Raw genomic sequence first — 26,609 nt, forward strand, 5'->3', positions numbered from 1 at the left:
GGGTCACTGCTCTAGAGCGTGCAAACACTAGACTTAGAAGATATCAGAACGTTCCAAGATTTAACTGATGTGATTTTACCTTCCAGAACAGTGGCTAGCGTAAACATTTTATTTTTTCATGTGATTTGAGTTTATCTTGCAGAATGAAAAACAAATTAATAATAAAACAACAGCAGTAAAAGCAAGGGTGGGCTTAGAAAATGATGATTCAGCTAGAAGGCTTCCCCAGAGGACATGTCTTGAATGGGTTTTGGAGAGCTCCAGAGGAAGGCCTTTTGCCACCCTGGGCTCTCCTTCCGTGGTTGTTGAGGACTCAGGTGAGAATTTGAGAAGCAGATCTTAGTGGGAGAAAACTGTCCTTTCGACGTCCTGCCCTGCTCATCGCCAGCGCTGTGGAATTCTGCTTGAACATGAATTGACGCTTTGTAACTTTTCCAGCGTCCCACGGCCAAGGAGCTGCTTAAGCACAAATTCATCCTGAAAAATGCCAAGAAGACCTCTTACCTGACGGAGCTGATTGACAGGTTCAAGAGATGGAAAGCCGAAGGACACAGCAGCGACGAAACGGACTCAGACGGCTCGGATTCGTGAGTCCGGATTTTGGATGGGTGGCATCCGAAGGGAGGGGGCTGCGAGGGCAGAAGGACCCGGGTGTGTCTCACATGCACCAATGTCTGCTTTAGCCCCATGTGGTCCAGATGCATGCTTGTAAAAGTTTAACCAACCCACCTAGCCACCTCACTCTTAAATCTTTTTTTCTTTTTTCTTTTTTCTTTTTTTGCCATTTTTCCCCTCTTGCCCCTTAGCGAGTCTGGCAACAAGGAGAACAATTCTCACCCTGAATGGAGTTTTACCACTGTTCGGAAGAAGCCAGATGCCAAGAAAGTGCAGAATGGGACAGTACGTTCGGCCTGCATCTCTCAATAACCTCTTTGTGCCCCTTGGGAGCATGTCTGTTGCCCCTTCCTCTTTATTTCCGCCTGTTAGCATGGCTGGTAAATCGGGGTGCGGCAGGGAGAACCTTTCCGTCTTCTCGTATGGAAATATTAGCCATTGGACCTTCCCTTTCACCCGTACAAAACAAGGATCATTTTTGAGGATAATGACTGAATGAAGGTTAAGATCCCCAGGATCATGCTGGGCAAGTGTCTGCTGAGATAAAGACGTTGTTAGAAATTCGTATCTCCTATGTTTCTTAGGCTGTTCTTTTTTGTGACGTGAATTAGCATGACACGCACTAACCTCTTCCTACTCAACACCTTCCAGATTGTCCAAGCACAATTTTAGAAGTTCCCAGCTAGCTTGGTCAGCAAGCCCTTTGGGGAACTGTGGTCCAGCACAACTGAAAGGTCACCAGTTGGGGAAGGCAGAGGTAGACCAGTGGGTTGGAAGCAAACACAGATGCACAGATGTTTCCTAATTCAAAATGTTGTATTTATTGTTTTGTTTTGGGGATGGTCCACTTACAACAATCAATAAGGTCAGACTAAATTGGCATGGCTTAGAATAATGGGAACTGGATAGTCATGGCCATGCTTGGGGGGAAAAAAGTTCGTGCAGTGGCAGACTCCTTTATGCTGGTATTTTCCCACTTAATTTATTTCTTCAAAAGGGTCTGCGATAGAAGATACGAATTTTATTAGACGAGAGAATAAGGGTGAGCCTGTGATGTTTGTTTGTTTGTGGGCTGCCACAGTTATACATCTCCAGATTATTCACACCCGAGGTCAAAAACATTGAAAAAAACCCTTAAAACCATGCCACGATGCTCACTAAAATATAGCCCAGTTAAGGCGGTGCTTTGCCAGCCATTTCTGGGCAACAGGATCTCCAAAGCCGTGTGGAAGCGGCCCTGGCTGAACTGCTTTCCGAAAGGGAACTGGAATTGCCAGCCGAAGATGTTTTGGCCCTGCGTTTCCTAGGGATTTCAGTGTTTGAAGGGATCTGCCTGAAAATATGTTTTCTAACTTCTAGGACCAAGATCTCATGAAAACCCTCGGCTGCTTAACCGTGATCATCAGTCCTGCATTTGCAGAGGTGAGTCTCTTGACCCCTTAAGCCCCCAGAGCCGTGCAGATGCAGCTGGAACATCCCGCCCCTCTCCTCTTTGCCTCCTGCGCAGCTGAAGCAGCAAGACGCCAACAATGTGGGCAGGAGGAAGGCGATCGAAGAACTTGAGAAGAGCATCGCCCTGGCAGAGGCGGCCAGCCCAGGGATCACAGACAAGATGGTGAAGAAGCTGATGGAGAAATTTCAGAAGTAAGCCTTTGGGCTTCGCCCCGGAGTTGGCTCATCCGTGGCAGGGGCTCCTGTCTGGAAATCGCTTTGCCTCCTGTTTGAGGCACAGATCTGGGGGAGAGGGCAGGAGGAGCCCCGCAGCAGTGTGAAGCGAAGCTAGATTGGAAGCGGGGGGGGGGTTCGCGTGGAGCCACGCTGGCAGGGGGGGTTGCGTGCCAGATCCCGAGCAATTATTTCTCGAGGACTGCTCGGCAGGGACACCCTGACCGGATCTGTCCTTCACGCCTGTCTGTCTCCACAGGTTCTCTGCAAGTGACTCCTGAGGAAGGTCCCCGGCGATGCTGTCCCATGCACGGGCCTGCTGGCAGTCCACCAGATCCTACTTTGGCTTGGCAGCGCTTGCTTTCCTGCGTTCCTTGTGCCTTCTTGGATCATCGCAATATACTGGATGATCGTGGATTCGAAAGGATTTAACTCCGCTATTTTGTAAATGGCATACATGCTTTTTTGTATTTCCAGGACTTCCTTTTTTCTTTTTCTTTTCTTTTTTTCGGAGGGGGGATAAAGAGCGACTTTTAATATTTTAGTTCCCAGCTATTTAATCCAGCTAAAACGAAACAAAAAACAGCGGGGCGCAGTTTGCTTCTCGATGTAATCAGGAGCGGCCGATGGCCAATCGCCACGGGTGGGATCTATGTTGTCCACAAATCTGTGGACGCGCACCCTTTTTGCTTGAGTTCGTAGAAAACACCCACGCAGTGTGTGTGTCAAGTGCCCCTGTTTTCAGAGAAGGCTGGCCGGTCGTCTTCTCGTCCGCGTAAGCCGCAGGTCTCCCGAGCCCTGGAAGCTGGGCTCCGCGGTAGCTTCTGGAAGAGGATGCGTGACGGCACTTCTCCTGTGGGACGTCGCTGCAGCGCCGGGTTGAGCCCGTCGTCTTTATTTAGGCCCGTGCAAGTATAAGAAACTGGCAACAGCATCTGCCCTTTTGGAATTTGGTACAGCATTTTATCTGGGATCACCTGAAAGCAATACGTCAACGGCTCGGCCAGCTAACCTGTAGCTCGGCGTAGTTTGTACGGGTTCCTTTGTAGAGCAGAAGATCCACGGGGGAAGGGGGTCGGTGTAAAAACACCAAGGGGGCAGCTGGGACCATGTCTCTGAAGCCCCCCCCCTTTTTTTCACACACGTTGCACACAACGGGGTGGGGCTTTCAGTCACATGGACACAGCCACCATCTTGACGCATTGGAGCCCACCCCACCCGGATGCCCCCACATCCAACATTCATCATGGCAAGAAATTTTAAAGCAATACTGTTGAAGGGTTGGCGGTGTTTTGGCAATAATGGACACAATTTGGCTGGGTGGTTTCGTTTTGAGTAAAATTGGAGAATGAATAGCTTGTTCTGTGTTTGGAGCATGTGGTCGATACCTCCCAGGCAGGTTGAAGTGTGCGACACCAGAGTTGTGTGTGATGTTTTTTTTCTTGTAAGATATTGATATACTTATGTTCTTAAAGTACTTTCCATTCAGTGCATCAACAATTGTTTAATTCCCCCCATCCCAAAGTGTATTTTAAATATATATTTACCAGTTAATATGCAAATAATTGAGTTATAGATATTCTTTCACAAAAAAAGATAGTACTGTGCAGTACAGAGTGATTTTTCTTCATAAAAGGTAGAAGAAATTATAAACTTGCTTTTGATTATATATTTATGGTACTGTTTAGATGAGGTTCTCTCTCTTCCTTTTCAACCCAGGATGTATATTATGCTGTTGAAGTGTATTGTATTTCAGTCCTTAGTTGTAGAAGTGTTGGTGTAAATTTATTTTTGATAAGAAGTCTGGATATGTTTAATTTTATAGTTCAGATCTGCACATTTTTTTTTATTTTTGCACAACATTCATTTTAAAGGATTTGAAGTGTATCAGCCAAATATTGAAAGGAGTTAATAGAGTGCAAATGAACAATTATTTTTTTGTGGTGGTGGTTCAAAGTTGCCATTGCATCCTTTTCTTTTTAAGGAAAAAAAAGATATAACAACACTGGCAAGAGATGGTGGTTAGAAATGCCAAGGGCAGTTGTTTTCAGTGGTGCCTACACTGTAAAAAACAAAAACAGAAAAACTTTAAACTCCTTTTGTTTTAATTTTAAAGAAACGTTTGTTTTAAAAAAACTTGTTTCATTGCTATATACCTGAAACACAATTAGAATTTATATCTGAGGGGGGGAAAGTCTGGACATAGTTTTGAAAATCAGTAATGTTATGGATTAAATAAAATATTTTTATAAATGCAGAAGCCGTTCAGGTTGTAAATACAGTTGATTTGAAGCTTTACGAAATAACCGTATCGTCCAACCGAAATCGTAGCACTCCTCCTTCCCGACGTCTGTTAGTTCTGTAAATCTGTTTATAGATTAAGCTTCTTTTCCCACTTTTGAGGAAGGGGGCAGCAGAAAGTCGAATGGTTTAAAAAATAAAATAAATATTTAAGTTCTATCATCTTTTGTGGTCATTGTGTGATTGTGTTCTGTGAAACACCTGAGTCACAGGATCAAGCAAGGAGGCAAGTCATCAGTCTCTTACCAGCCTTCCTTGAGCATCCTTGAGGGATGTTGAATGTCAACCCCCATAATCCCTAACCTGCCGTGCCGTCTGGGGATTATGGAGGATGAAGACCAGTGCATTGGAAGGGACACCAAGGGTTGTTTGTTTGTTTGTTCTATTTTCTATCCTGCCTTTATTATTTTTATAAATAACCCAAGGTGGCAAACATACCCAATACTCCCTCCTCCTATTTTCCCCACAACAACAACCCTGCGAGGTGGGTTGGGCTGAGAGTGACTGGCCCAAGGTCTCCCAGCCGGCTTTCGTGTCTGAGGCGAGACTAGAACTCTCATACCACGCCTGATTGGCTCTTGGGCTGAGAGAGAGTGACAGGCCCAAGGGCACCCAGCCGGTTTTTTCTCCCCCCCCACCCCCCAGGAGAATTGCTCCTCACAGATTAAGACAAATTACACCTTTAAAGAATGGCCCAAACTGAAGGGGCCTCAGGAACGGATTTGCAGAAAAGGCTCTCAGCCTCCAAAACACTGTTAAAAGAAGTGCCCTCAGGGGAGCAAGGCAGGGTGTAAGTTGAATTTAAAAGCGCGCGCTGTACAAAAGCCTGCCTGTGCTGGCTCTCGGTTCTTTGTTCCAGGGTACCAAGCCAGCTTTTGGGGGCTAAGGACCAAAATGATGGGACCCTTTTGCTGGAAACCCACCTGGCAGAATAGCTGCTGTTGCAGAACGGAAGCTGGTGGCTGGACAACGCTCTACAGAAGCGCTGGTTTTCGTCTGGGCTGCCCCGCTTGGACAATGGCACCAGTGAGAATTGAAGGGCATCTGTTCAGCATCAGAAGCGTTTGAAAGAATCCTCCCAGTCTTTAAAATCCATGATTTAAAAGTGAATACGGGTAGTCCTCGACTTATGACCACCCAGATAGGAACTAGATCAATGAAATTGTCCCTTTAGGGGGGGAAAAAAACCTCCTATATAAAACCAATTCTACTTTTCCTCTAACAGATCAGTGTAAATGGATTAGGCAGTTTTTTTATTTGCAGATATCCCACCTGCAAAATCAGCAACACGCCTTATGCTTTTGACGCGTGCCACAGTTCTGTTGCCTACATAAAATAATTGGATGCACTCTCTGTATCGTCAGTGGTGGCAGGAACCAGGGAATCGTCTCCCTCAAGCTGGAGGCTCCCTGAAGACAGGTGGATCCGCACCCTGGGTCTTTTGAGGACTCGCCCGTAGAGGGAATAGTAGTCTGGGAGGAGGTCCGAATCAGAGTCACTAGATTCGGTCCCGCTGCCTGCATAGCATTCAGTGGTTCGCCAGACTCCGGGAGGTTCCGGAAACGGCTGCTGGGCTAGCACGCGTTGCAAGAGGTCAATCTTTCTGCTGGTCAAGACAGGGCATGGTCCTAAAGGGCGGAACTCGGAGCCACAAGGGAATCTGGTGGCTTTGACATCAGACTGGCTCCAAGATCTTTTGGGAACCTCCTGAACGCTGTAATCGAAGACGCTCTCGTCATCGTCTTGCTCCATGCCGAGGTTGCTCATGTGGGTAGTCTGGGGCAGGCTCTTAGGCTCCATCGACTTGCTCTGGGTTGTACCCAGAGTTCTTTGTGGCTTCGTGGGTGCCTCACGGGTGTTTACCACAAGAACTCTTTCCTCAGCACGGTCCATGGTAGGACTTTTGGGGTACCAAGGTGGCCTGTCCACGTAGAAGAACACTGGAGGAGAAGCCGCATCCAACTGTTGCTTGGAAGCAGCCATGCAGGGGACGTCTGTGTACATCAGCTGCTGCCTCGGACTCCTGTCTCTCACGTTGCTCATAGACGTGCTTTTACTGTTGCCACCAAGCTTGGCGCTGGGCTGGAAAGACGTCAGCGGGCCCCTTTGCCTGTAGATGCTGGCCGGCTCCCAATCGTGTTCCGACTCCGAGTAGACCACCGGGAAGGCAGAGCTGCTTTGGGAGTGGGGCAGGAGCAGCGTTGGATCCGCTTCAGGCTTAGACCGCTCCAATTCGTCAGCAAAGATCACCTCCACCGCCGAGTTCCTCCGTCGGTTGTCTAGCAGGGGGTCAGAAGCGTGGATGGCGTTTGCACCGTAGTAGCCGCCCATGGTGCCGTAGACAAGCCGCAAGTCCTCCATCTGCAGGAGAAGCCAGGCATCGGTGCTTAGCTCAAGACGCACGAATGTAGAGCAAGGTCTAGGCTTATGAGCTGCAACTCCCCACCTTCTCGAGAGCCTCGGGGGGCCATCCATGATGCCACTTTGTCACCAAGAGGGGCACGGCCACCCTTTCTAGGCTTGTTTGGCTGGATTTTAAGGAGGGGCGGATGGGCGCAGGGGAAAACCACATCCCTTCCATCTTTTCAACCACACCAAAGCCAAGAAAATGGGCTGAAATTGTTCAATTTGATGAAGTAATTTGATGTGAAACGTCTTTCAAAGGAGGAGAGGATTTAGGGACATCGGTGTGAATGTCCTGTCTAATTCCAATACTGTTGGATTGGAATTAGCACCTCTCCCCAAACCGGAAACCTCTAGATATGTTTGACTTCACATCCCGCAATCCCCAGCTGTGCTCACTGGAAATTATGGGACCTGAAGTCCAGCACAGGCAGAGAGCAAAGGCTAACACGGATAGGAAACTAGCTGGGGAAGAAAGACATATTTGGGCTTTGAGTTGCTGGTCAAGATACATGCGGATACCTTCAGCAAGCCTTTGGCCTTAAATCTACTATATCGTCTCCAGTCTTTATTTCATACAATTCCACCAACCCCATCTCAAAGCAGGGATACAGTGGGGGGGTCAAAAAAGTCAAGATGGTGGACAGTGTGATCAAAGCTCCACCCCTTTTTAAAACATGCATCAGGGTGGCCTTTTGATCATGCGGTGACGGCTGCCGCCTTGACCCTTTCCTTTACCCCCCCAACAGATCCCCCTGACCCAAATTACATACTTGTTTGGAAACATCTGTTAGGAGATCCGGGGAAGACCGGCATTGCCTGTCATGGTACCGAGAGGAATAGTGTTTCCTGAAATATGAAACCAACAGAATGCCTTGTAACCCCAAAGTTACTCCTTCTTTAAGTTTTGTGTTTCTTAAGGCTTAGAAAATAAAATTACTCGGCTCTGACAGGGGAGCCCATTTCAGTGGATGTGAAAACCTCCTGTGTTCAGACATTCGCAGCAGATTCCTGCAGTCCTGTGGCAATAGAAAACTAGTTTGTAAAAAGTATTTTTCTGTTGTTATAAAGGTAACGGTCAATTCAGCCACTATCAAAAGTGCTTCTGTTGAATTTTATTGATTTTAAAGAGCGAAAGGAAGCCCTACTTTTCCTCTACCACTGACATCAGCTGAACCTCAACATTCAATATTGTGTGCCCCCAACATAATCACTAACCAATCCTCAGCTCAGTTAATTACTCAACCAAATTAGTATAAAGAATTTGCTAGTTGAAAAACAGCTTCAGCTGAGCTAAATCCACCTGCAGGACCCCTTGCATCTGAAGAAGAATGAGGTGAAGAAAAGGCTTTATGGGGGAACGCATAATAAGGCATCTTCAAGGTATTTTTACTACCCCTCTCAGAATTCCCAAGCCACAGCAGTGTTTCTCAAACTTTCTCAAACATGGCTGGCTGGGGAATTCTGGGAGTTGAAGTCCACCCATCTTCAAGTTGCCAAGTTTGAGAAACATTGCACTGTGGAATATTTCACAGAAAGCATATAAACCTATGCACATTCTAGTGGTGCAACTTGCTATGCATATATATAAATATAAATATAAATATAAATATAAATATAAATATAAATATAAATATAAATATAAATATAAATATAAATATAAATATAAATATAAATATAAATATAAATATAAATATAAATATAAATAAATGGATCTTTTGTAAGAGACAATACCAGGGATGAGACAAGTTTGATATGGGATCACCCTGCACAGAGATTATGGTGGTTTATTTTGCTTCTGGAGGTGCACCTACAACCCTCTGCCAAAGAGCCAAAGAGTGGCTTGCCTCTTCAGCAGTGGGGAATTGGTGCAGCTCCAACAAGGCAAAACAGTTCTGTTCTGCCCCTGTGCCTAATTCTAAACACTCTGGGGTTTCCTTTTAAGAGTGTGCTGATATTTTAGATTGTTTTTCATTCTGGGTAGTGGACCCTTGTCCATCCTTTCTCCGACCCGCCGGCACGCTCCTTCTCCTCCTACATCCTGCAAGATGATCCCTGCAGCGGGATTATTAGCCCAGCAAGGAGTGATTCAGGGCCAGCCTGTCTTGCCCAGCAAGATTGTACCAAAGATTTGGGACTTTGTGAGTTTGCATTACAGCCATTTTCAGCTGGGTTAGCCCTCAAGGAAACGCAGCTGTTCCTCCAGAGAGGTAATTTATTCTGGTCGGGCTTGAAAAGGCTCTGCTCCTGAGATGACCCTGCAAGGCCTTTGGGGGAAGAAAGATGCAGTGATGGAGGTTGGAGGGAGGGGCGACGGGGGTGGGTGGGTAAAAACATCTTCAAAAAGGTCCTACCTCTCGAACGGCAAGCTCTTCTGCTTCCCCTTGCCCTCGTGTTCCAGCAGCTGCCTTTGAGTTCTTCCACTGTTGTTGCAAAGACAGGAAGTAGTTGAAAGAGGGTCACCGCTCTGTTACTCACCAAGTAACAGAGCTGCATCCACCAGCTAATTGCGCCCTCAAAACGTTTGGGGCTGTTCAGTGCAGAGCAGGGTTTCTCAGCCTTGGCAGCCTGAAGCCCACCCATCTCCAAGCTGCCAAGGTGGAGAAACCCTGGGAGAGGCCCAGCATCTTGTCTCCAAAAAGTGGGTTTGGAGAAACGGGAAAGCTGAAAGCTGCCTTGGGCTCCATGCGACCGCAGTAAGATCAGCTGGAAAAGGAAGAGGAGGACTGTGCAGGAGCACAGCCGTACTGTCCATTTAATTTGGGACACTTATTGTCTTTCCCCTGCGTTTTTGGGCTACAATACGCCCGTGTCGTATAGCTCTTTCTACACATGGAGTTCATTGATCTCTCCAAGGGTACATATTCAGGAATTACTGTGGGTTCTAGAAGCAGAATAGCTAAATGGTGGCTTTGTGGTGGCCAGATAATAAACGAAAAGAAATTACAGGCAGTCCTTGCTTAGCAACTGCCTCATTTAGCAACCATTCGCAGTTGCAACAGTGATGAAAAAGTAACCTTGTGACCTTTGCAGGCCTGTAAAGCAAAGGAAAGCTGAAGTTGGATCGTAAGCACAGTTGTGGTTTCACTTAGTGACCTCTTTGCTTAATGACAAAGTTGCCAGTCCCAGTTGTGACTGCTAAACAAGGACTCCCTTTCCCTGAAGAATAGCTGGCTACCATGCAATGGTACTGCAGTATTAGCCAGCCAAAAACACCCTGAGTGTAGGGCTGGGCCAGGCAAGGGACGCACGAACTGGACTCTCTTCTGTACGTACTGAGATTGAGGTGGCGTCTCTTCTCACCAGCAATGGCACAACTAGAATGGCAAAAAATCAGTGAGTTGCTAATCTCTGGGGCAGGGGAGACTTCTTGGGATCACAAAATGGCTGGGGGGCCCATATGGACCATCAGTTGCCCACTGCTAGAGAGGCAGAAGGTTCTCGTGCTTCTGTTCCTCAGGACTGCATCAACGGCATTGGCAGATCCAACCATGGGAAGCCAGACTAGAGAATTTAGCTGGCTTCCTTGCTCCCATTTTTTCCCCTAAATTACCTGTAACGAAAACTGGAGCCCTTGCTGCAAAGAAAAGCTTTGGGCTTTGACTTTGGCTCCGTGGACAGGCGGAAGAAGGCATGGTATTCCACACACATCTTCCAGAAGGCCTTGCATGTGTCACGACTCGCCATGGTGAACTCCAGGGTATCTTTGCAGAAAGCCTGTTTTGGGGGGCGGGGGGGCGGGGAATGCCACAGAGGAAATTGCTCTAGTCCATCAACGGTCTTTCCCAACCACAATCATTTGTTCCAGGGATATCCTTCAATGCATCCCAGAACTCAAAGCGCTACATCTCATTCTTTTCCTAACCTGCAAATGCTGTCTTCACAATAATCCTGGGGAACAGTGGACAGCCCAGACAGGGGAAGGATCTAACTTGGGGTCTCCTGACCCCTGTCCAAATCTCTAATTTAGGCTTTCCCCAACCTGGTGCTGGGAATTATAATTCCTCACCAGACTAGAGAAGAACAGTTTGTTGCAGCCAAGAAGGCCAAGTCAGGTCAAAGCTAAGCAAGTAGGAGGCCTTCTCAACTTTGTAAGTCTCCTAGAAGCAGGGAGCAGGTTTAGCTCCATCCAACTGGTCTTTCTGAGCAAACCTCCATTTTCTGTTAGCCAACGGGGAAAAATATATCACAAATCCTGCAATGGTAGAAGAACAGCCATATCCATCTACCTCCCAAACTTTTCTCTTCATTACCCAAAAATGCTTATCAGAAAGTCCTTTTTACCCAGTGTAGGTAAAACACTTTAAGTCAATTTAAATGTCCCTGTTGTGATTGGGTAATGGCTTCGTGTGTCGTTACTCAAAGAAAAACCACTTTTACCAGGTTTGGGTAATTTACCCAGGTTTGGGAAGTACTGATCTATGGTGTCGACAGATCAGGAGGAGTTCTGGTAGCATCTTCTCTGACTGACAAATTTTATTTGAAGGCAGAAGTTTTGTGAGCTGCAGCTTCATGAGTGAAATTTGTATGTCGGAAAAGGTGCTACCAAACTTCTTCAGATCCTGGAAGGGGAAGGAAAACCTGTCCATTAAGTTCTTCAGAGACCCTGCTCTCTTGGAAAGAGAGGCAAAAAGAGGTAGGTTGCCCTCAATCCAGCTGAGACATCTATGCAGTTATCAAATGGTTTCTCAGCAACCGTATGGAAGGGTCGTGCTGTGGCTTCCTCCTGGGATATTTTCTTCATTCCAGTCTAGCCTACAGCCTGGAATTTCATAGTTGTCTCTCATCCATGCTCTGCTTAACTTTTCAAAATCAGCCAGCATCCAATATTTCTGGAAAATGAGGCAAGGGAGTGTTGGAGGACCCCAAAAATCCATCTTTCCTCTCCCCCACGATCCACCCCAAACTTACGCAATTTGGAACTTTGATGCCTTGGTTGCAGCAATATTCTGTCCGCCTGCCTGCTGCCTCAATCAATAATTTCTGCAAGAAGTGTGCCCCAGGTCAGAGAAACATCACCCAACCCAACCCAACACACTGCCCCCAGACACAGATACAAGCCCCTCAATCCCACCAGGTACCGAAACATTGGCGTGGAGCTTGATCAAGAAATGCTTCCGTTTGAAACTCAGTTTGCGGATTTTGGACCAGTTGAACGTATTAATCTTGGTGTTCCCCTGCAAAATAAAGCGCCGACAAGCAAGTAGAGGAAAAAGACACCAGAAACACAACACCTGACGAGGGAACAATCGTGGAATGTGCCTTGGCGAGAACCATTTTCAGCTGCTTGGGGTGTCCAGCACAAAATGCACACTAGGGATGTTTTTAAACTCCCATTTGCTCTCGGGAAGCCCTGAATGCCGCTTAATCCTACTGCTATCTGTCTCTTTTGTGCAAATCGAACATGAACATTAAGAAATGCTTAGTGGTTGAAGAGTTAAATTTATTGTCTTATTACTTTTTTTTCTCAACAATACAGCGTTGCTTGAGAAAACCCTAATTTTTGCAAAGGCTTTTGTTCTGCGTAAAAAACAAAGCAAGCCACCCCCTTTTCGCTGCTTCTCCCCCAGCTGAAGGCAAGACTCTTGAGGAGCTGCGTCGCCCACATTTGCCAGCAAGCGCTCGCCAAAGTCTGCGTCTCCCCTGCACAGAAAGCCAGGGAGCTGCAGAACCATGTAATTGCCACGAAAGGAGGCTGCTATTCTTGGCGGAAAATTATATGGTCAAGAGATGTCTCCCTATCGTGCAGCACCACATTCTGACATCTCAGCCGCTCGGTTTACCAAGGAAAGACAGCGGCTGAGACACCCGCATCAAAGGGTGCCGGGTGAAGCCACAAGGGCAAGAGAACCCAACAGCCCCCACCAGGATTTCTCTCTCATGCCCACCCCGGCTCACCAGGAGGCAATTCGCCAGGCTATACTTAAAACAGGAAGCTTTTAATTAACATTAGGAAGGACTTTTGCTGAACAGCACTGGCTTCCAATGGCCTCATTTAGGAGGACATGGGTTATCAAAGAGGTCCATCTAGGACAGTGTTTCTCAACCTTGGCAACCTGAAAATGTGTGGACTTTGACTCCCAGAATTCCCCAGCCAGCCTTTCTGGCTGGGGAATTCTGGGGTTTCAAAATCCACACATTTTCAAGTTGCCAAGGCTGAGAAACACTGATCTAGGATAACAGAGAGCTGATTGTACCAGATTGCAGGATCCAGCCAGCCAAAATAATTCATGGTTGTGACATCACATTAGCATCTTCACATACTGTATCTTGCTGGGAAATTGGTGATAAGAAAGAGTCACATTTACCCGCAGAACCAGCACCCCCATGTGTGTGACTGCCAAGTTGATCTGGGTCCCCTCCCCGTCGCTTGCAGGATGGGGTCGGATCCCATACATTTCCAGTTTCCTCGCTATGTCCAGGAGCTGCACATCTGATTCAGCTGGCATTTTGCCCCTAGAAGAAAATTGGGGAGGGCGGGTCAGCAACTCTCCTCCCACCCAAGGCTTCGTACCCAGAGAGAAGGCCCAGGCTGCACACCCCTGTTTTCTGACTCAACCAGGACATTTTCCCCCATTTCTGATGTCCCCCAGTTTGGAGACTGGAAGTCATCTTCTCTGCTCAGGTTTCTGATTTCCAGTTCAGAAAGCCATGGGATGAGAGTCAGAGACCCCACAGCAACGAAGTAGCACTCCAGTTGTCCCTGTGGTGTATGACTCCTGACCTGGCCTACCTCAAAGGGCTGACAAGGAGTTACTAGTGTGCCAGAAACACCTGAGTTCAAAACCCATTTGGCCTATGAAGCTTCTTTGGAACCAGGGGCCATTTGCCATCTCTAAATTGAGCCAATCTCAGGGGACCATGATGATGATGTGTCCACATCCTGGTGACTTTCACAGGAGATGGCAACTATCCAGCTATTTTGGACTTCAACACCCATCACCCTCAGCCATTAGAGACAATGCCAAGAGATTCAGGGACCCATCAACCAAAACCACCAACCAAATGTCTATCTCTAATTTTGAAGGAAAGGTCGGATGACCTTCAACTATGAAGATCTATTAACATCTAGAAACCTACATTCAGAGCCATCCCTCAGTCTCATGCCCTCCAATCAAGTCAGACTCTCATAAGCCCCAGCCAACATGGCTAAGAGGCTGCCTGGGAACAAAGAGAATTCCTGCCCAAAACACATCGAGGGCGCTGGACTGGGAAATGCCATGGTGGGTACAGTTAGAGTGCAGTATTCAACTTCCAAAGGACAGCAGCTGTGCATTTCTATTCCTTTTGACTGATGAAATATGGTTGGCGGTGCCCAGACAATTTTGGAGTTTGTGGAACAGTTGAATAAGTTTTTTGGGGGGTGGGTGGGGCATTCTCCTGCAGACTTACTTCATTTGCCCACTTCATACAAGTGGCAGAATGAAGACTTTCCATGTATGGGAAGTTTTAATTTTGATCAAGCTCAAAACTCCAGGAATTACGAGCAAAAGTCAAAACAGCAAGCAGAGGAAATCAGTGACTTACATGTGTTTCTTATGGTAATGCATGATGCTGTTCATCAGATCCTCTTGGTTCAGTAAGTATCTGTGGGTTTCCAAGTGCCTTTGGTCCGTTTCTTCATGAAAATCACCCAGCGCAGCTGCAGGAAGCAATTGTTCAAATCAAGAATGCTTTTGATCAATAGGATTGGCTTCCTTTGGATGCCCCCCCTCCAAATCCCTCAACAAAATCCAGGAGCAACATCAGCCCAGACCCCATCGCAAGAACAATTGTCCTGGGGAGCAGTCAAGAAGAATGACATTTCCCACCCCATTTTACTGGGGCAGCTGCATTACCGGGCAGGACTTTTCCCCCCGCCAAGACGCAGCAATGTCATTGCCCCATTTGGTCACCATCAGCGTCTCCTGCGGGAGGAACCTCCAGGACTGGACGCAAGAGACGTACACTGCAGAAGGTGTGACACCATCAGAGCTGCACTGTTGTCGCTGCAGGGGAGTTTTCCGCAGGCCAGATCCTTCTTGATCTGAAGGGTGAACAGGTACCTGAAAAACGTTGGCGGAGGCGTCACTGCCCTGGGCTCCCAGTCCCACGGGGAGGCGACACAGATGTGCTTCCCTCAAAGCATTTGATCATGGCCAACTGGCTTTAGGCCGCTTGAAATGGAAGGGGCCTCTCGTTCACAAGATGCTCCACCCTGGGAATCTACAGAGGAGATCTACAGCCCCCCCCCCCCCACAAATGCAGTTTATTGCTGGTTGTTTTTTTTTTTAAGGGTAGAATCTAATTCTCCTGGTTATATGCTCAACCTTGCACCTCTAAAGCTATTCATTAATAGAACCACAGGGACCACATTTACACCGTTTCAGGAATAAAGGTGCAGTCATCTGGGTTTCTTCTGACTTATTTGCAGGATGAAGAGAGGAATTCTCCCCTCGGATGACACACATTGTGTATTTGCACAAACCTGCACGGATCTGCTTGCAGCAAATCGTTTTAACCGCTACGGCTAAGCCTGCAGAGGGGCCTAGGGATTTTCTGATGGCTGGCTGGAAATCATGTTTAATCCTTTGCTTATCCTACTCAGTTTCTTTGGTTTCATTGGGCACTGGCCAGACTCTTTCAAGCCATTCAGCCTTAAGGACTAGAAACTTGAATTTAAGAAGGGACTAGTGTGAATGGGAGAGAAACAGCTTCTTCAAGGTGCCGAATCCAGTCCCAATCCTGCATTGCTTGCTGTACAGGGGCATGGACCCCTGTGTTCATAACTTTCCCTTGATTTTTACTGTATGATTTGCTTGGCTTGTATATTTAACAGTAATTCTATACTGTTATATTTAACAGTTATACTTCCTGCCTCCTACTGTTGTCACAGCAATAAGTAAGAATAATAAACTTCTTTGCTTCAATACTGAGATGTATACAATTTAACAATATAGGTGTATTTTATCTAGTTAGCCTTCTTTTTAAACAGATATACAAAAGAAGATAAACATTTTTTTCCAGGATGCAATTATTTGTTTATTTATTTTAAAAGGAACACCTCAGAAAATGGGCAAAAAACACTTTCTGAAGAGAACCATCATAAAAATAAAACAATAAAATAAAATAGAAAATTAAATTAAATTAAATATTAAATTAAATCAAATAAGATAATAAAATAAAATAAATAAAATAAAGCAAAGCAAAATACAACATACCTTGTCAGCTCTTCTTTCAGATGGCCCGGATCCACTGGGAAAAATTTCACCATAAATTTGAAAAGAATGTCCTTAGGATCTTAAAACACAACATCTTCATAAGTTTGGTTTCAAAGGTCTGTCGGGAACATTTACACACATCTGTTCATTTGAGAAGCTTGCTGCATCGCTCTCGCCAGAGGCCAGCCGAGCCAGCCCATCCCAGCGTCTCCTGACAGCCGGGCCATTTCCACCAGCCCGTGAGAACGACAAGCATTCTTTCCCAGACCAACCACCCAGCCAATTAAAGCCATTTTCCACAACCAGTTGCCTGCCACATGGGTGGGACTACAATCTCCAGCATCCCCAGCCTTCATCGGCACCAATGGCCAGGGAGCCGTGGCCCAACCTAGCCGGACAACTGGACTTATAGTCCAGCACAAGGGTGGACGACCGGGCTGGGAGGCCCGCCTCATTCGAGACAGGCCGCTTTGGGGTGCAGTTAGGGTCTCAATCCCCCCATTTAGCGATTGCCCTCTTTCCCCATCGGGTTTAGGGCCCTCGCGCTGAAAGGTGGGAGCGCAAGAGCCTGCATTTCTGTTACACTCTGCTCCTGGTGCCATCTTCCCAGTGGGTGCAAAGACACATGAGTTTCTGAGGGCACACTGCACTTCCCTAGAGGTTTTCTGCCCCCTCTTTAACCCTCTGACAGCAGCAAGCAGCTCTCTGCCAAGAGATTTGCCTACCACCCGGCCCTAAAACAGAGACTGCCCCATCTCCATCGCCAGGTCTGTGCCCTTTAAGAAGCCCACAAGCTGGGAATCGAAGTTGTCCATTACTTTATTTCACTGACTCCTGCTGCTGCCTTCCAGCAACTGGATTTCCGCTGCACCGCGAAAGCAGCGGAGAGCCACCAGGATGGGGGGCTGCTGAGCCACCCACGGCGACAGCCCTTCCTGCCATACGAGGCAGACAGGGGCATCACCCGCCCCTCCAGCAGCCAGGAAAACCAGATGGTCATGAGGCTGGAGAGCAGCACTGCCCCTCACCCTCCACTGGGCATGGCCTGAGAGAGGTGCCTAAGGGGGGGCTGTGATTCCCCCCCCCACCCGCTGCCTCTATATCCGTTCCCTCCAACTTACTTTTAATCTGCTTTGGGATCGGCTTGAGAAGTTCCAGCCAGGCCTGCAAAGAGAAGCCAAGAGAAATCGTGACCGAAGGTCTCCAAGGGAGGCCAGCAAAAGGCCAGGAGAAGGGCTTGGGAGGGTCTGCGGGAGATGAAGAGCCCAGTCTCTTGACCACGGAGCAGAAAGGGCACCCTTTGGGCAAGAAGAAAAGCCGCCCGTCCCCTGGAATTTCTCTTGCAGAACCCTCGGGTGAGCCAACTGCCCTTCCCTGCAACTAGCTGGGGTCCTTCGGGGAAGGCAAAGGCATTTCCAGCCAAGGAGGTCCAAAGGCCCTGTCAGCCTCTGCCCACTCGGCCGGAGTTCAGTTTCCTGCCATTCAGAGAGGGGAGACCCCTGAAAACGGGTCTTAAGCAGGCTTAGCGCAACTTTAGAATCCCCACAGCCTCTCACCACCACCACCACCACCACCCTAGCCAGCCAGCCGTGTCCAGTTTGGCTCCCCCCATGTGGCATCCTCACACACACACACACACACACACACACACGGTTCTTGCCCTCCCCCCTCCCCAACTTACAGCATGCCCTGCAGGGCTCCAAAACTCCAGTCCAAAATATTCCTTTTCTGCAAGGTTCAAGTGATTGCAGCTCAGGTTAAATAATGTTTTCCCAGAGGACTTTTGCTAAAGGACCAAAAAGGGGAAGAAAAGGAGACAGTGGGGAGAGGGGAAGGAAGGAAGGAAGGAAGGAAGGAAGGAAGGAAGGAAGGAAGGAAGGAAGGAAGGAAGGAAGGAAGGAAGGAAGGAAGGAAGGAAGGAAGGAAGGAAGGAAGGAAGGAAGGAGAGTGAGCCGGTCAGGCATGATACAGAGAGGTAAATAGATGTCTATGCCACAAGAGAAACAGACAGACGCCGTGCCTCCTCCTTCCATGGGCTCAGGGGGTGCAGGCATTTGCGGCTATGGTTCCCGCTGTGCCAGCTATGGGTGGTAGGAATTGAAGACCAGAACTTCGGGCAGCCCCCACTTGCCAGCTCTGCCAAAAAGACAATTGCACCCCCACCCCCACCCGAGCAGGGCAAGAGGAGCAGAAATCTTCATCAGCCGTTTGCGAGACTTGGTCTCTGAGCGAGCCAGACCCACTTTGGGCTCAGTCCAACTGACTGAAGTCTCTGCTGTCGCTGTGCTGCCACTCCGGTGCGGCCAGGGGGCCGAAGCTCGGTTCGCCCAAGGGCCCTCCAAGACCAAGGGCCCTTGCGTTCGAGGGGGGTTGGCGTAAAGAGGGGGTTCTGCTTTTTTTCAGTGTTTCCACCTCATTTAGACATCCAGTTATGAGGCTACTGCTGTATCCCTGAAAAAGTTTTGTGTATAATTGTGTGGACTGTGTGTATATATTTGCCCTTTCTCTTGACATGTACTCATCCTACGCGATGTGTGTGTGTGTATGTATATGTATATATACATGCATACATACAAACACACACACACATGCTGTATACACACACACACACACACACACACATATAATTTTCTAGCAATATTGCAGCACTTCCAGAGCTCCAGTTATTAACTGAACTTGGCTTACCTTGAAAAGCCTAAGCAAGGCCAAACCAGCTTAGTACCTGGATGGGAGACCACAAGGAGACCCCAGAGGGAAGTTCAAAAATGCCCCAGAAGGGGGCAGTGGCAAATTACTTTGTACTGTTGCCAAGAAAATGACATGAACGTGTGCACGTAATCCCAAGGAAGCGAGACCAAACTCCGAGGAGATGTCACCTTCAAAACGGTGTGTCTTTATGGAGTTCTTAGATTTGTGGGGGGCAGAGATAATTCCCAAGTGACTTAATCTAGAATCTGAGAGAAGACCTCTTGCAAGCCCAGGAAGCAGGTCCTGCAACAAGGCACCCTGTGCAGATCCTCATATCCAGACAAGTTTCTAACAGAAGTAGGCTGGGACTAACAGAGCTTTGAAACCCCATCAGGCTAAACAGACCGAGAACTGGTGTTCAGAGACCTTGAGGCCTCTCTGCTACTTTGAGGTTGTTCTTCCAAAGAGAGAAGAAATTCTGCTTTTCTGAAGCTGGTGGCCCTCCAGATCCTGTCTTCAGAGCTGACTCCCAAGAGAGAAAGACGTGTCCAACTTGTTGTTTCTGGAACAAAACCCCGAGGACCGAAAGGGAGCTTGGAGGGTGAGAGAAATGTTCGTGTGTCCCTGCTCCACCCCTAGTTCTGAGACATTCGGGCTACCACCAATATGCCCTGAAATTGCTTCCTGTCTCTTTATCTGAAATCCACTAATGTGGCTAAGCATTTTGCAAACACGGCAGAGAAGCAGCCCAGGATATGGGGTGGACCTCATCTCTGAAAGGACAAACTCTTGCTGCAAAGAGCAAAACTGCAAATTAAATCCAGCAAGCAAAGCGGGGGTGGGGGGGACAGACAGCTGCTTGCCGACCAATCAGATTCAATGCCATCCTTGGGTGCCCACCCACTCCCTTTACATGCAGGCCTAATTCATCACCTCATGCAGCTTTCCTGGATTTATAGCATGAGTTGTGTGTCTTTAAACCTGAGGGAGGCTGCCAAGAGTTGGATTACTGAAACAAGTCTTGGATTCAAATGTTTATTTCCTGGGTGTCCAGATGCCAAAAAATTGGGGCCAAACATTTACCAGGAAGTCTTTGTTAACCTGATCAGGAAACGTTCCTGATTCTGCCACAATGCATTCAGTCCTGACCTCACGGTTGACATGAACCAGTGATGCTTGTGAGAAAGCCAGGGCAATCTTAATTAAGCAGCATAACCTCCTCAGTAATTAGGGCTAATTAAGCAGCATGAAGCTGGAAGAGTGACAGAGTTGAATACCTGATTCTTCAAGATTTTTTGTAATTTCAGGGCCAAGATGGAACAGAGCTAGACATTTCAATCCTTGATAAACCTGCTGGACCAACTTCCCAACCAGTGGTTTCCAGGTGTCTTCCAAGATTGCAAAGGTGAGAATTCTTAGGACACATCTGGAGCCCCCCAAGTTGGAGTAGGTTTTATTTAGGTAACAAGGAAAAGAAATACCGTTTATACTGGAATAGCATGTTTGCACACACACCCCCAAGCCAATACGATCCACTTTTAAAGTTATACACTTACTAAATTATAATTGCACCCCACTTTAATTAGTTTCATGCCATTCATTTCTGATTCCAGATTTCAAATAGGAGAAAATATAAAATAAAAAAACCTAAGCATATTAAGGAAAAGCCTATACCAGTGTTTCTCGACCTTGGGAACTTTGAGATGTGTGGACTTCAACTCCAAGAATTCTCCAACCAGCCATGCATTACGCAATGCAGTGTACATTATGCAAAATTGCTGACAAAAGTGCCCATGTTGGAAGAAATGTGCATAACAATATATACACATTTTAATGCAAATTTAAAAGAAAAATCTCAAACTCACAAAGGGAAGATGTGAGAATCAACCATTGAGAGATTTGCAAAGTTGATACCCTGAAATTGTCAGAGTTGCAAAAAAGAAGATCTGAGGGGAATTGAAATGGACAGATTTGCATGTTCTTGTTCCGGACCATAACTAGAAGATTAAACTCAACCTGACTGTAGAGCCAGATTCAGACAACTAAGACCCGGCTGTACTGGGATGTGGGAAAGACCTTGGGAGGCAGGGTGAAGAGATGCTGCCAAGGGAATGGTCAGATAAGAGAGGGCATAGACCACAGCGGGATAGTGGGTGGGTCAGAAGGCTCACAAGGGACTCTCTCTAGCTTCCTGGGCTGTAAAGGAGATGGAGAGAGAATTGTACTTTCAGACTTGCAAGATTCTGTCAATGTAGCCTTACAATAAAGTAGAATTAGCTTATCTGGTTGTGTTTCCTGTCTGGTCTACCTGGTAAGGCTGGCACACCCTTTCCAAGAATCAGCGTTAAAAGGGAACGGTCAGATAAGAGAGGGCATGGCCTGCAGCTGCACAATGGGAGGAGAAAGAGGCTCAGGAGGGACACTCCCTAGTTTCCCGAGCTGTAAAGGAGATGGAAGGAGAATTGTACTTTCAGACTTGCAAGATTCTGTCAATGTAGCCTTACAATAAAGTAGAATTAGCTCATCTGCTTGTGATTCCTGTCTCCTTTGCCCCACAAGGCCAACATAAGCACCTTTCGAACACATGGAGGAGTTTCTGGCTGGACCCGCTGGTAGGCAAATTGCAACTGGCAGGCATCCGGACACACTTGTCATTCTGACTTTGGCTGCAGGGGAAATTGAGGGGTTGCTGACAGCTGCGCATTGTGCTCCGTGTGAAGCGTGCATGCTAACATTTTACAGATAATCCCTTGTGGCGCTCAAGGAGGTTTAAATTGCTACCCTGGTAGAAGGAGGCAGCCTGGGAAGTGACAGGGTAATCACCACCTTCTCTTGGGGGCCGTCCTATTTCCTTACAAACGGCTGGGTTGCAAGAGCAATTAAAACAATTATCTCTGTTTATTCCTCCTGCTGCAGGATCTTGGGGCCAGAGATCAGCACAGGCCTTTTCCACACAGGAAGGTAACAGCCTGAAGATGATTCTTCGTGCCTTGGAAGAATGCTCTTTCCAAGCCCTGCCATGACCTTGGAGATTCTTGTACCATACAAGATGTCGCAGGAGGAGAGCCGTGTCAGTTTAGGGCAGCTGCAGATCAGGAGGCGTCCGGTAGCACCTTTTCCAACTAACGCTTTATTCAAAGACAGGAGCATTCCTGTGCTGTGGCTGCTCCTCCTGATTCTTTGCACCCTCCAAGACACACGTTAATTTCCGTGATTCCTGAGTCCCCAGGGAAATCTGCACGGTCCTCAGCTGTACAGCTGTCTGGTGCTGAGGAATGGCAACCTCGCTGGGTAACATCCCTTAAGGGTGCAGCTGCCAAGACCCTCCTTCTCTTCCTTTTATTTAGGAAGAGAAACCAGCTGCTGACCTGCATAGCGGCCTGGCCACTAAGCCATACATAACCTTGCTTAAGACATCAGTTACGTTATCTGATGTACGTGGAGCCTGCAAGACGCATGAAGTTTGGCAGACGACCTGTGGCCGGTCTTTGCATCTGCACAGCTTGCACGTCCCTTACTCTCCTGTTTTCCACATCTACTGTGAATCTGAGTGTTGTGTAAAAGGTGGGCAGCTCAAATACCATGAGCACGGATTGGAAAGGGCCTGTGCAGCATGAGTGAATTTCCTGCTATGCCTATGCCACCTGGAAATTATTTTTGGTCTTATTCTGCCTCCATGCACCAAGAATGATCAGTATAAGGACAGAATAAGAGGCAGAATATCTACCATGTGCCACCCTGTCAACCAATCCACTTTTGCCGTAGCTGTCATTGCATCTTATGAGCAGTGAATCATCGCATAATCCCGGGGTTGGAAAGGGCCATTTGGGCTCCCGGTCCAACCCATTGCTCTCTGCTACAATCTGGATTAAACTCTCTTTGATCAACAGCTGTGCGGTCTCCAGCAGAGGGGACCCTGCACCCCTCTGGGCCACTGGTCCCACCGCTGGACTGCCATGTTAGGATGTTTTTCCTGCCAGCCAATCAGAACCTGCCTTCTTGCAACTTAGATCTATTACTCCGTGTCCTCAACTCAGTTGGTCTTGACCTTCTTTCAGATGCTCCTTCAAGTATTTGAAGAGGGCTATCATATCCCCCTTTCTGTCTTCTCTTCTCCAGGCTAAACATTCTCAAATCACTCTCTCTCTCTCTCTCTCCGTAAAATGTAGTTTTTAATCCTGTGGTCCACCTTGCTTCCTTCTCTGAACCTCTTCCAGTTTCTCTGAATCCTTCTTAAAGTCAGAACTGGATTCGGTGTTCTGGTCAATGTAGAATATGGTGGGATATGCTTCTTGCCATTCCCAACATGGGTTTCTTGAGCATGAGTGTTTTGAAGCACCCATAGGGTGATACTTAGACCCCTTTTTCAGACCCCTTCATATAATTAAGACAAGGGGCATTGTTGCTATTTTCACTCTGCGTTTTGCCCTGCTGGATGCTCTACCCCTGCAGAATTAATTAAAATCCCTTGAATGTGGCAGGTTCAGCCCATCTGGTTGCTTCTGCTTATTGACCTTAAAATCCACCTGAAAGATTTCCGCCTCATCCTACGGGTTCTTCTGACAAGACCCCATCAGTGTAAAGAATTGGTTGGAAAAGTAACCCTAGGCTGTCTCTCTCTCTCTCTCTCTCTCTCTTTTTAATTCCAGAGCATTAATTATTGTGACCATTTGGCATCAAATGCATTGCATGCCTCAAAGGCATTTTGGAGGTTTTGAAAAGAAAGCTCAATCCCGGGCTTTAATGGACCTTATTTGTTGCAATAACATGGCCTATAAAGCTAAAGCAGATAAGCGAAAAGGCAGGATGGTGACTTGGAAAAGAAGGAAGCTAAAAACGCTAAAACTGAAATCAAAATGGGGAAAACCCAGCTAGAGCGATAAACAGTCCCAAGAAGGTAGGGCTTTCATTATTACGATCCAGAAATCTCACTCTCAGGGTAGATTTAGCCCTGTCTCTATCTCTGCAAGGAGTTTCCAAGGGCTTCTGAAGTATAAATCTTAAAAGCTCCACATCAACAACAACGTATCAAGGCAGAGATTAGATAGTGAGTAAAAAAGCTAAATTGTTTTGAACTTGTGCCCCATTCTCTTTACTTTTTAGAACTAAAACCAGAGTCATTGTTTTCCTGTCGATCTTTGATGTTGCTACTTAAAAACAAAGTCAGACACAAACAGCGAATGTAGCAAAAATTCAACTGCAATTTGATCCCAGAACGTATGTTTTTCCTGCATGGAAGATTTCAGTTTCAAACAGGCTCCTTCATCTTCTGATAGACATTTCTCTTTGACAGAAATACCTACCTTTAGCTAAAGGTTTTCGGTAATCCAGTTTTAACTATAAGGCAAATATAATGCTTATAAAGTGCAGCAATGCGAAATTAACCAAAACAATAAGTGGTCTCGGTGGTAACTTTCATTTCGATTTACCACAATACTGTGATTTTAGCTATCAGAAAGCGTCTTTTTCAGTACCTGTATCCAATTCATTTTTTGAAATGTTAATATTATAGAACAAATGATGCAGAAGCTAATTCATAAAACAGTACTTTAAAAATTCTTAGCAATTTGGTGATTACAATTCAAGAAGAAGACTTGGTTGTGGGCACTGTCTTTAAACATTAAAGTGACCTATGTATGATCAGATAAAACCATGACCCTTGTTGGGAAGGGAATTGTTCAATGAATATTTAGAAATAGCCATGTCCTGACTGTGAATTAGCAATTGTTCAAAATGTGGGGAGATACTAACATCCAATTTGGATTTTAAAAAGAACAGCGTTGAAATTAAAATGCCATGCAGCCCAAGAAGATCAAACCAATTTCAGCAGACAAGATAACAAAGAGAGAAAAAGTAGTCAATATACTCACATCAACCACAAAGATCTTCTGAGAGTCATCCAAAAACTGGACTTTGAGATGTAGCATCCTTAAGTGAGTGGCTGAGCAGCCAGCAAAGATGAGGCTCTGTGGAATCTGAGGAGAGGGAGGAAGCCTTCCGATTCATACAGAATTTTATTCTTGGTTGGATAAGGACTGGAGCCTCAAGTGCAGGTTTTTGCAAAGGAGCATAAGACGAAAAGGGAAGGTGGTGGAGATACATGCCCCTATCGACCATCACAAAGCCCGGAAAAATATCTTTTTTCTGCTCACCTCTCTCCCAAGTTCCTCCCGTGGAAAGGCTAAAATTCTCCCAAGAACAAAGTGATAAAGGTTGTGTTGCATGTGAGACAGATGCAGTTTTATCCAGAGCTGGTCCACACTGCTCCATCAGTCCTCAAGATGAAAAGACTTTGCTCAAGCAATGGCAAGTGACATGAAAAACTTTCTCTCCATTTTTAATTTGCAAGGTTTCTGCACTTGCATCGTCTTAAAAAGGTCCTTTCCCCCTAACCCTTAGGTCAACCTGATGATGTGACCTAGTTGGGTCATGAAACGTCTGCAAGCAAACAACCAAGCTCAGAGAGCACCAAGGACTCCACTTAGGTCAATGTGTGGTCGGATAGGGCAGGATTGTCTGTAGGAATCCCCTTGGAAAATTGTCTCTACATATTCAAATTGCTTTTTTTTTTTTGTAAGAAGGGAGTAATCTATTAGTAAGTGGCAATTAGATGGAAATCTGTTTCCATTCTCATTCACTTTTGGTTCCCCCCTCAAAGAACTACCCATGAATTGGGCCCACCAGTACCTGCAATCCAACGGGCAGTTAGAATGGATCTACTCTAAATACCCCTGTTTGCTGCATACACTTCAGAGTCTTAAAAATTATGCTGGCCGCAAATTCTGAGGATGCCTTCTCTCCCTGGCTGTACAAACTCTGATTTCACTCCGCCTGAGAAGCAGAACCTTTGTGTGTGCAGAGGGTCCAAAGATCCCAAAGGAGGCCTGATCTAGCCATTCCTGTGTGTTCTCTGAGATGTTACCCCTAAGCTGAAAAATTGTTCAAAGTAATTTTGGACCACAGGCTGGTCAAACTTCAGCCTGCTGCGCCATTTAAATCCTTGAACCTCGTGGTACTGTCAGTCAGGAGGATCTAAGCATCTTTCCAAAATGGAAGCGTGTCTTTTCTCTTGCTGCGCATGCACGCAGATAGGAAGCTACAAGCTGAGCAGACCTGTCCTTTCCTGAAAGAGGGTCCATGTCTCATGTGGGAAGATGGTGCTTTTACCGCAACAGCATTCACTAATTCTTCCCTGGAATGCTTTTTCCTTTTCTTATGGAAGATGGGTGAAGACCCACCATTCCTTCAACAGGGAGACTGAACTGCCATCATTGGCTTGGAAAGAGCACCACCTGCTGGTTGTGCTGAAACACCAACTTTCCGTTCTAATTGCCTGTTTTCAATTGCAATTAAATTGCACCTCGGCGTGGATATTTGTACCTGACTGGCTTGCTGTCCTGTTATTATAGTCCAGGGAAAGGCTGCTATTGCTCAAGGAAAGTGATGGTTTGCAGAACAAATGAGCCAATCCAGGCCGTGACTTTTCCACCCTTAAAAGTCAAAAGTCTGCAGGGCTCTTATTTTTATGTGCCTTTATATATGTTCAAGGAAACTTTAAGAAGAAACCTTTTCCCTACCCTCATTTACTAATAGCAGCACCAAGTTCACAGTGTTGGCCAAATTCCTGCTCCAGGGCTTTACAATCAGACATAAAGTACGTAAGAGATGTGAGGAACATAGGAAGTGCAGTCTTTCAACGGCTTTTAGATTGAAATCCCTCTTCCCATTTTTTTGTTA

The 26,609-nt window shown here is 46.7% G+C and overlaps 2 protein-coding genes across 4 annotated transcripts in view; one reads left to right on the forward strand and one right to left on the reverse strand.

Moving 5' to 3' along the window:
• STK26 (serine/threonine kinase 26) overlaps positions 1-26,609 on the forward strand; it is a 393,767-nt gene that overhangs the window by 18,225 nt on the left and 348,933 nt on the right. For 2 of the 3 annotated variants that reach the window (XM_063313311.1, XM_063313312.1), the window contains exons 8-12: positions 439-587; positions 807-900; positions 1,975-2,037; positions 2,123-2,259; positions 2,540-4,741. In XM_063313311.1, the coding sequence (XP_063169381.1) occupies positions 439-587; positions 807-900; positions 1,975-2,037; positions 2,123-2,259; positions 2,540-2,561 (465 nt within the window). In that variant the 3' untranslated portion in view covers positions 2,562-4,741. Of the gene's footprint in view, positions 1-438; positions 588-806; positions 901-1,974; positions 2,038-2,122; positions 2,260-2,539; positions 4,742-26,609 lie in introns of those variants that run through there. The other variant, XR_010068638.1, reaches the window with a different exon arrangement.
• FRMD7 (FERM domain containing 7) lies at positions 5,818-24,993 on the reverse strand. Its single transcript, XM_063313637.1, has 12 exons — positions 24,743-24,993; positions 17,866-17,970; positions 17,306-17,348; positions 16,185-16,263; positions 14,932-15,029; positions 14,512-14,626; positions 13,293-13,440; positions 12,066-12,161; positions 10,538-10,701; positions 9,339-9,407; positions 7,758-7,833; positions 5,818-6,942 (listed from the first exon to the last, which is right to left on the reverse strand). Exons 1-12 carry the CDS (start codon positions 24,797-24,799, stop codon positions 5,908-5,910), a joined length of 2,085 nt encoding a protein of 694 aa, XP_063169707.1. The 5' UTR covers positions 24,800-24,993; the 3' UTR covers positions 5,818-5,907.

This window comes from Candoia aspera, chromosome 12 (assembly GCF_035149785.1).
Source record: "Candoia aspera isolate rCanAsp1 chromosome 12, rCanAsp1.hap2, whole genome shotgun sequence".
NCBI lineage: Eukaryota > Metazoa > Chordata > Lepidosauria > Squamata > Boidae > Candoia > Candoia aspera.

What these genes read in the sequence shown, in the direction of transcription:
- FRMD7 (XM_063313637.1), bottom strand. Translation starts at nt 24,799, where the DNA reads ATGCTACATCTCAAAGTCCAGTTTTTGGATGACTCTCAGAAGATCTTT. An exon ending in AGAAGATCTTTGTGGTTGAT is followed by an intron (nt 17,971 to 24,742) that starts GTGAGTATATTG and finishes TTGGTCCTTTAG; the next exon opens with CAAAAGTCCTCTGGGAAAAC. An exon ending in TGGGGGTGCTGGTTCTGCGG is followed by an intron (nt 12,162 to 13,292) that starts GTAAATGTGACT and finishes TTTATTTTGCAG; the next exon opens with GGGAACACCAAGATTAATAC.